Here is a 10,165-nt window from a genome sequence, read left to right as displayed (position 1 = left end):
TGTTGTTCCAATATCTAAAATAGGACACTAGCATCTAATATCCGATTTTTTGGAGGAAATAAAGCCAGGAATAATCTTTTCTTCCAATAATCAGAGGGATTTTCTTAAAATATTCTTTGAAAGCGTATATGGTAAACTGAAAGCAGAAACCTCTCGATGATTTGTCAGGGGAAAACAAAAGAATGTATGTTTCATTGTAGAAAAGCTATCAAATGATTCAATCTTTCCTGTTAACGGTACATGAGCTTGGCCACTGCCCTGATGTTTATCTTGAGATCCTCTTAGCCAAGAGATTATTATCTCTTGTCTTAGTTGATTCGAGTTTCGGTTAGGTTTGAAGTGATCTGGCTCAAAGAAAGCGGTATAGAAATTAAGATTAATAATCAACGATTAACGACACTCCCAATGAAAGTTATGTGCGATCAGTGTAATTATTTCCTATTTGTTTCAATGCAAAAGACCTGAATTAGACGTCGCGTAATACCAACGCAGCCGTCAAACGTCTGCGCATGAGCGAACATTTTAATGGCTAGGTGGCTTGTTTTCAGGCTTCAGAACCAAGTTGTTTCACACGAGTTACAAACAGCCACACAAGCTAGTGAGTCATTTTTGGTAAAGCTCAAAACAGAATCTTGAGTCTTGAGTTTTCCTCTTCTCTACTTTTGTTTCCTTTTCCATATTTCTTTCTTTCGTTTATCTTGCGAGACAGTGGTTGTTTCTTATGTGTATCCTAAGATGTTTTGCGCGGGAAATTGGCACGCGGCTGGGCAGAATTGTTCCTATCGCGCACGCCTAAAAAGAATACACTTTTATCAGACCTCGGTTTGAAAAATCGTCTGAGTACGTTCCAAGTCAAACCAATTACCCTTGAGTACTAAAATCACCCTATTTGTTGCAAACCTGTATTAACTTTTTTTTTAACACTTGGGCCTTCGCTACGCCTGCGAAACGCCTGCGAAACGTGAGGCAGCAAAACACACGCCTTGCCCCTTAAGTTTCACTGTCCAAGTAGTCTTCTGAATTTATAATCAATCAAGTTGCCTGTTAGGTTTTGAAAGCAGCTATAAACCTTTCTACGCCTCGTCGATCATGTAATTTTCCATGTTCGCCTGTTCAGACCAAGCCGGGTACCTCGCACCAACCATCTCAGTCGCCACTTCATTGTCCTCTACCAGTCTGTGACTTTCTCCACCAATCACAGCTCCACAATCAGGACACGTGCTTTTCTCCATAGCGCGGCCACACTCGGTAATGGCGTAAATATGTCCCTTGGGGCATTTGTACCAATGACCTTGTTTGAGGCCCATTGCAGTCACAATCTGTTGTTTTTCTTCTGGCGTCAACGGTAACAGACGTGGGTACGCTTTTCTAAAATTTAAGCAGTACAATCTTCATAATCGTCACCCTCGTAATTGTTTCATTATAAAACCCTAAAATGACACATATTGCTTGAGTTTCCTTCAAAAAGGACAGACCAAACAGATCACTTGCGTAGCAACTTAATTTAATTTGGGCCTCGTTGTTCACAAATTCGGTAACCAAAAGTAGGAATAACAGAGAGATTTAAGAACATATTTACGCCAAAAGCAACCGGTCATGACTCAGCTCTTACTTTCTGTTATTTTAGTGGTGTGAAAAGTTTTTTTCTTGAGAACACGAGGTGTAGTGGGTAGGGAGACAGCTTGTTATGGTTTTCTCACCCTCCTCGAGCTCGTAAAAGTCAAAAGGCACGTGATATGTGACTACTGACTGACTGGGAACACCAGACGGGTATAGGAGCATGTCATGATTTACGGACTGAGAGCAGCGCGGTCCTTGCGTCGTGACAAAGAGTCAAATATTTTCCCGTCCCGCCCGACCTAAACCAGCCAATAAGCATTTTATCTAATGACCGCCGCTCTTTCACTTTTCTTCTTTCCTCTTTCAGCTCGTATCTCGCGGTGCCGCATGGCTTTCTCTGGCCGCGCTTGCGCCATCACTTAAGGCCCTAAAACAGGGATTCTTGTCTAATATTTTCCAATAAAAGTGTACACGCGGCCGTACGGGTCATAAAGTAATTTTTTAAGATGTCTTAACAAACAAATAAAAAAGAGTAATCCACCTGATTTCAGACAGCATATCTAACAGCTCGTCCAACCTCTGGACTTGTATTATTTTACCAGTGGACAACTCATCGCAAACATTTTTCAACACCTGACCATGCGATTCCTCTAGAGTCAAATTGAAGCTTGTGAGGCTGTCTTTCAGCAGATACAGCTCAGATCGCAGATTGACCCTGGTACATTCCAGGTTTATGTCTTTTAATTCTCGCTCTGTGACTTCTTCTGAAATCGCACGCTTCTTCAAATACTTCAAATCCTCTTGCAATGAAACCTCTACCAAATGACAACAAAGAAAGTAGAGATACTCTAAAGGAAGCGAATAATAATAATGAGAAATGCTTTCAGGCTCACGTGATCACAACTCCTTAGACGACCAGTCATTATTTATCGGCATGGTAAAGGATTTTTGGAGGGGGAGGGGTTGTCGTTAACAGAAAATAAACGAGGGACTATAGAAAATTGACTACCAATTAACAGCCAATGAGAAGGGGGAGTCATTAGAATATCACAGAGCCTTAGGGGATCACGTAGATTTTGTCGTGGTACAATCAAAGTCCTCCACCGCCCCCACCTCCCCTCCCCGGCGTTAAGTAATGACCTTTCTATATTAGAAATTAGCATACCATGTACTCAGACAACTGCCTACGCGACACCTATGCCTTGGGCGAAAGGACAAGTTATCGGCAGTAGTAGGGGAAGGAGGAGGGAGAAATGTCAGTGGAGGGTTACCTAAGACGGTAATGGAACTGTTACAATAAACCACAAAGGGTTTCATTTTCCTCAAACAGAGGCTTTTATCTTAGTCTCTATTGACGATAATTTCATTCAACACGTTAAAGGAGAAACTAAAGAAAATTGCGCTCGTACCTTCCACACGACTTTCATTGCTGACTTGGCTCTGGGTCTTATTAAACTGATTGTCCTTCAGCTTCTGTTTTATCTCGGCAAATCGCCTCATCAGCATCACCTGGTTTGTGGTAATAGCTGCTATAAACATGTTCGACATTTTAGTCACACGACGCTGTAGAGTGTACAAGTCTCTCTTGTCCTCCTCCACCTCAAGCATTGGCTTTAAAACTCTCAAACGTATTTCCAAATCTTTCTTTGCAGCCTGGATGTCAACCGGATTCCCGTTGACCTTGGCCTTCACTTTCTCAATGTCAAGCAACTGCTGTTTAATAATATTACCATATCGCAGGCTCGTACGGATCCCCTTCTTACATCGAGGACAAGTTTTCAGTTGAATCACGTCACAGTTCTCTTCGTTGAGATGGGATGTACCCATGTAGCTATGAAAAATGAAGACTGCTAATGAAGACTGCTAAAAGCAGTATATAATTCACACCCCCATCAAAATTCCACGATCCCCTGCCCCTTAGCGGCGGCACTTAGTTACCAAATAATTCCACAGAATGGGGTCAACGAATAACTATTGCGATAGATGAAAGAAAAAAATTGAATATAATACACCATACTTACTAATCAAGATCTTTTACTGCGAAGATGTGTTTGCAGTCCGGAAGCTGAATAAAACGTGCATCTTTTTCGTCTTCTCCGCCCAAAAATGTTTTGGTAATTGGGTCGCCATCGTTATTCGTGCACACCACACAAATGCATTTCTCTCCACACAAACCACGGCAGCGATGGGGACGACGCTCACTTCCGCAACGGAGGAACTTTTTACAGGGCTGGTCACATCTTGGGCGATCACATAACTCACCACACAATTTGCTACATCTGAAATGGAAGCATTCCCAGTTGCACTTTTCTGCGCAAGGCTCGCACGCCTTCCCACAGGAGCGTTTGCAATTCGAATGCGTACAACGGTTTTCACATGACATCCTACATGGCGGGCAGAATCCTGTGCATGATGACAGGCATTCATGAGAACAAACCAATACACGCTTGCACCTGTTCTTGCACCGCTTATGAACTCGACCCATGCGACACTCCCCACAGTTCCCAGAGCACGGGTGGCCACATTCCAAAAGGGTTCGACATCGCTTGGGGCAATCTGCCGGAGTTGTTGAGCAAGCAATATTTTCTCCATGTCCACATGGCCAATCTGTTCTATTGACAGGCTCTAGGCATTTTTTTGTGCAAGTTTGACCGCAGCGGCTCTGACAGCGGTGAGAGCAGGGTAGAATTTTTTCACATTGCTCCTTGCAGTTTGCCTTGTTTAAGCTCATACCGCACCTCACGGTTGTCTTGTGTCCGCAGGATGGTAGAGTTCTCTCCACCAACGCTCCACAGTCTTTTTCACATTTCTGATAACAGAGGTTTCTGCACATGTGGTCACAGCCGACAATGTACCGGGCGCACTGCTCTTTACAGACATATTTCAAATGCTCAACATCAAATGGGTGACATGATCGTTTGCAGGCATGCCCGCAATCCAGGCGCACTTCACAAGGACGCTGACAACCCCCGTTAGGAGCTTTCTCTTCGAAATCTTCGGCTGTTTTTGCTGTGATCTCTTCTTTGTGGCTTTGACAAATAAGGGGTAAGGCCTCCCCAAAGCTACCACTTACTTTCAAATCGTCAATAACCTTGCTCCAGACGTCACTGTGTTTGCAGAGAAGGGCGAAGTTTCCAATACAATAGAAACCCTTTCTGGCACGAGAAAGCGCCACGCATGCGCGGTTTTCGGTCTGGATAAAGCCAGCCTTGTCATCCTTGTTGCTGCGCACGAGCGAGAGAAGAATGATGTCATTTTCTTCACCTTGAAAGTTGTCAACTGTGGTCAGACTTACTTGGTTAAGATCTTCAATTTCTTTCTCTTGGACACAGTCTCTGATGGCGAACATTTGCCCCGTGTAAGTTGTCAAAAGGGTAATTTGGTGGGCTTCATAACCTTGCTGCAACAGATAACGACACAAGGCCACAAGAAACTGAACCTCGTGATCATTCACGTGACTGTTAGAGTCTTCAAAAGGATTCTCCAAATGACTGTGGTTGATAAAGAACATATTCTTCTTAATTCCTTTGATGTCTTCATACTCCTCCACAGACTCGTGATTCTCAAGATCGTCATAGATGTGCTTCATCAAGGAGGCAATTTCAGGTCTCATGCGATGCTGAACGTTGAGTGTCTCGCAATAAAGTCCCACCTTTACCATTCGCTCAAACAGGGACACATCCAGGTGGTACTTCATGGCTAATTCAAAAACTTCCGGTTTAGGTCTGAGTTGCTTGTGGTCACCAATCAAAATCAAGTGTTGACACTCCTTGGTCAGTGACGTAATTATGTGAGCCTCCAGTACTTCAGCGGCTTCCTCGACCAATACAATTTTAGGGCGAATCCGCTGGAGTGTGCGGCGGTATCTGGCGGCACAGGTAGTAGTCATTCCAATGATCTTCGCACTCTGGAGAACATGAAAGTCTTCTTCGCGCATCACATCAAACTTCCGCGCCAATGCTCTTTCGAAATCTGGCTGTTTTCCCTGAAGTTTCTTCATGTAGTACTTCTCTGCTTTCTGAAGCCATAACCTGTACAGATTCCATCGGTCACGTCGCGAAAATCCTAACAGGTCGGACCGACTATTTCTCTCTTCGCGATCACTCATGACTTTATCTCTGAGAAGATCCCTCCGAAGTTTTGCAGTGTTTTCAGTCGTGCCAATAGTCACATCTGCAGGCTTCACCGCTTCGTCCTCCTCGATGTCTTCGTAATCATCTTCGTTCGAGAAATTCCGAGCTGACTCCTGCATATGAAAATCTTTGTTCCTGTCCATATCATGTCCATTGCTTTTGGAATCCTTCCGCTCTTTATCACAATGTAAGTTTAACCATTCACACAACAGAGAGTCACTGTCCTCTTGCGAAGCTTTAAACCACCTGGCATGACGAGCTAACATGAACTTCTCCAGTACGCGAAAGGCCAGAATCCTTCTTCTGGAGTACTTCAGAACAGTAATGCAAAGATCCAGGGCACCATCTCTGTTTAACTCTTTGATCTCCCATTGAGCGTTTTTTCTTGCGCGGTAGATTTGGTATGGAGTAAGCTTGTTGGCAGCCGCTTCCTCGCGCCGATCCCTCAGGGTGCAGCCCTTCAACTTTTCACAGTTACGTCCACCAACTCGCACGATACCTGTTGGGATCCGACAGGCCAGATCAAGGTTATCATTTATGCACATTCGTTCATTGAACGCCAAGCGAGAAATAAACATAGGTATGGGTCAATTAAGACTGCATGTGTCCTCTCGAAGCAAACTCCACAACAATCGATCAAACTGGTCTGTGCAGGAGGGGAAGAAAAAACTCATCTTTGATTGGAGTGCTCTTCTCTTGAGTGTCGCAAAGCGAAAACCAAATTGATTACGACACTGAATCAAAAAAAGGAAATGTCACAGGGAACCAATGATAAATCAAAGTAGACAAACAAGGATTGCAACACACCTCAAGGCGCAAATGACCGAGTCACGATCGGTTCTGATTGGTTAAGAGGACGGCGTGAGTTTCCTCGACCAATCACACTTCCGACATCTAAACATTATTCTTATATCAAATACTCACGACATTAATCTTAAATCAGCAAAAAGGGACCGCAAATTACAAGAATGTTTCCATTCTTACCTTCTTTTGGAAGACCACTCAAGAAATCGTCTAAGGCGTGGTTTGTGTAAGACACCATCAAAATTGGCGACGGTTCGTTTTCATTCTCCCGCAAAGCGCTGCTCTGGAGCAGAACACGCGCTATCTTACGACCAACGTACGTCTTCCCAGTACCTGGTGGTCCTTGTATCACCGCAAAATTTTTTGTCAGAGCCATTTTGAACGCACTCATCTGTGACTTGTTGAAGCCCAGGTCTTCTGGATTGAGTTCCAAGTCGTAAATATTCAAGACACCAGCGGGTCGCTCGTCTACCGGAGTTCCCTCATTGGAACCTTCGTTACCATTGATTGAGAGCTCATAAGTGGCAACTGACTCCAAATCGATGTCCAAACTTGCTGAAACGACTTCGGACAGCAACTCCAGATCGGGCGTACCCCAATCGGCATCTTTGGTATCTGACCCCCCATCACGATTGCGTAAATCGTGATAATCGGAGACGACACTATCTTCACGGGAAACTGACTCAGTTTCCATGTTTTCCATGGTGTTACTTGCTTGGAATGCTGTCAAGTCCACTCCTTCTTCTATTATTCCACTCATGTCGAAAAAACCTCTACTTTTGTTTTCATAGGCAGGTGGCTTCACATCTTGATTGCATTGAACGATATGCTCTGCAAACGGAAGTTCATCGTCCTTAATTTCCTGCAAACCTTCCAAAACGTGTCTGTAGGCTTGAAAGAACGCTGGGGATTCTACCATATCAAACTTCTCTTTATCCTCAATCAACTGATTCAGAGTTTCAAGGTGAGCATCTTCAAATCGTACTTCAAGCTCGCCAACACAAAGGTCGCGTGAATCTCGATTCTCCACGGTCGCAAATAAAAGAGTGCGAAATTCGTCGGCCGAAAGGCAAAGTAGCGAGCCAAACTTGAAAAGCTTGCTCTTCTTCTCCCATTTTACGTGACGTACATCCCGGTGAAATGAGTCGAACCGGATTCTGTAAACCATTCCCTTTCCGCTGCATACGGGGTATAAGATTGTGACGTTACGGTACACGGGAACATCTCGCGCACGTTTGCTGTGGCTTACGTTACTTGCTCCCGCGGGACTACGGTCCTTTTTAAGCTGCTTTATTCCATTGCGAAGAGGCAAGATGAAGTCTTCTCTTAAAAGTCGAAACTGCACGTCTAAATAGTGCTCCTGGTCTAAGTAATTTCCACCAACCACGTTTTTTCGAAGAAACGGCTTGTTATGGGGTTCCAAATCCACTACTTGAGGAATCACGCTCATATAGCGGAAATCCTCGGGTGGAGTTAGCTGAGATTCGTCTGGGTGAGTTGTTTTCCGGCGATTTATTTCATCTTTGTACTCCTTGACTTGTTGAAGTTTCTTCTCCAACATCTCTGCGTCTTGTAGAAGTCCTCTACTCTTCAGATCTCCGACTGTCTCACTCAGTTGGGCATTGGGAATGAAGTGAACTACGTCCTGTTCAAATCTCTGCAACAACTCCAGGAAAACTTCTGCTAACAGCAAGACCAGTTCATCAGGCTGGTAATTGTTACCAAACTCTGAGACATTGGACATTTCGCTGATAAACTTGTTTATATGCAACTGCAGAAAATGTGTTTTAATTACCGTACGTAGCATTTTGTTAGCAATCTCTTTCTTATCATTTGGTGAGCAGCACATGTGTATAGCTCGAATGACAAGCTTCATCAGATCGGGTCGTATTGTTTCTGTCTTCAACAGAGCCTCAAATCGTTTGGAATTGTTGAACAGTTCCAGTATACCCTCATCAGGAGAGTTTGATTTGCAGATTTTATCTAACGCCATATAATTGAGAGGATTGGGATCTCTTTTTTGCTGAAGTTCAGCCAGCGCACGGTTTTTATCTCCATTTCTGTCAATTTCTCGCCTTTCCTGAGAAAACCTTCGTGACTGCCGTGTTCTACTGTCATTTCTTTGGCTGCGTCCCTGTCCTTTAACAGACCTGCACAGTCTCTTCGTTCTCGATGAGTCATGACACTCCTCGCTTAAGGGTCGTTTATTTCTCCTCATATTTTTTACTTTGGAAGTTAGGTCACCAGCGACATGGAATATTTAACCTACATGAGATTTTCTGTTCAAAAAAACAGGGAAAAATAAAGAAAAGGTAGATAATGACTGATTGTTGGTTTAATAGTCCTTGTGAGAGTACAAGTTAGTACACTGATATGGTCTGGTTCCTGAAAGCTGATTGGTCAGTTTCGTCGTGATACAATTGGCTTTTAACCCAAGTAGCATGTGTTTTCGGTCTGTTAGCTTGTGTAAACAATGAAATGACTGAAAGAGTTGTTTATTGATTAGCTAACGTTGGTCACTGACACACTGACAGTGCTTGTGCTTTCATAACAAGAAAATTTGTCAAGAAAGTGCGCAATGATGAAGTTTTTGTGAGAATACGAAAAGCCCCAAGATTCAGATTTCAGTAAACTCTTCAGCTCAAAACTACTCGCGACGAGCTGATCGTTCCAAAACATTGTTTAGAATAAAATTCGAGTCAAAGAACTCAAATTATGGAAAATTATGAACACTTTAACTGGTTATGTAATTATGATACGAATGATCTGCTCATGTTGATGAAAATCTTACTTTGTCATCAACAATATCAGGGTTTATGACGTAACATTTATGACCATCAGAAAGCCACCCGCGGCAAGGACGACAATAAATTATGTCTTCAATGAACTGTATCTTAAACTAAGCGAACTGTTCACGAGTCGTCAATTTTTTAAGTGCTTTTGTCGTGTTGCGTGGAGGATTTGTCGATAAAGCGGTAGATAAAAGTGAAGACTAAAAATTTTAACCCACCAGATAAACTCAGTACGCTTTTAGACCCTTTAAAATTGAGTTATTTAGGATAGAAACATAGCGTTTTAGATTTGTTTTGAGAACGCTCACGTTTGTACTCTGTCATCCTCTGTGATCAGTTGACACACTTCCCTGCTAAAATCAGGGCGATATTCGACTAAAGTTGTGAGAATTCTTTCCAACGACAAGCATCGGCATATTACCAAGCACAAATGTCCATACATTTATACATGATCAAATTTTGAGGCTTATAAAAAGGCGCACAGCTTCAGTTTCCTTAGAATTGATTAAAAATTCAGCAATATTTACAATTCATACGTACCAAGTCTCACATGGAATTGATTTGGTTCACAGCTTACCACGAGAAAAGAAAAGATAAGGCGAAAGAGACAAACATCACTTGAGCACCACCGTCGTTCGCATTATTCCGCGAAACTTTGTAAAGTTTGTCTGCAATTCCGAGAAAAGCATCCTCTTCCTGATTGGTTGAACGCCTCAGATGATTCTTAAGTAACGCGAGGAAATCGAGTTTCATTCACGCGACCAGGAAGTAACTTTACAAGTGTGAGTCTGGCCCTTTAGCAAGTCTTTGACACCAGACGATGTCAATTAGCCGGTTGCAAACAATCTGATGTGAGTGCTGTGTTCTACAATAAAA

The 10,165-nt window shown here is 43.1% G+C and overlaps 1 protein-coding gene across 3 annotated transcripts; it reads right to left on the bottom strand.

The window, feature by feature from the left end:
* Window positions 1-406: 406 nt before the first annotated feature.
* Window positions 407-9,959, bottom strand: LOC111335814 (NFX1-type zinc finger-containing protein 1). Of its 3 annotated transcripts, none has more exons than XM_088745696.1 (6): window positions 9,830-9,958; window positions 6,678-8,776; window positions 3,582-6,192; window positions 2,970-3,391; window positions 2,102-2,408; window positions 407-1,368 (listed from the first exon to the last, which is right to left on the bottom strand). In XM_088745696.1, exons 2-6 carry the CDS (start codon window positions 8,713-8,715, stop codon window positions 1,074-1,076), a joined length of 5,673 nt encoding a protein of 1,890 aa, XP_088601822.1. In that variant the 5' UTR covers window positions 8,716-8,776; window positions 9,830-9,958; the 3' UTR covers window positions 407-1,073. The 3 variants fall into 3 exon arrangements, with proteins under 3 accessions (XP_088601822.1, XP_022797544.1, XP_088601823.1); XM_022941809.2 differs by having other exon boundaries at window positions 2,102-2,375; XM_088745697.1 differs by lacking the exon at window positions 407-1,368 and having other exon boundaries at window positions 2,118-2,373; window positions 9,830-9,959.
* Between the last annotated feature and the right edge of the window lie 206 nt (window positions 9,960-10,165).

The sequence above is a fragment of the Stylophora pistillata genome, chromosome 14 (assembly GCF_964205215.1).
Source record: "Stylophora pistillata chromosome 14, jaStyPist1.2, whole genome shotgun sequence".
Lineage (NCBI taxonomy): Eukaryota > Metazoa > Cnidaria > Anthozoa > Scleractinia > Pocilloporidae > Stylophora > Stylophora pistillata.
Note: the sequence above shows the minus strand (reverse complement) of the source record. Positions and strands in the feature narration are given on the sequence as shown.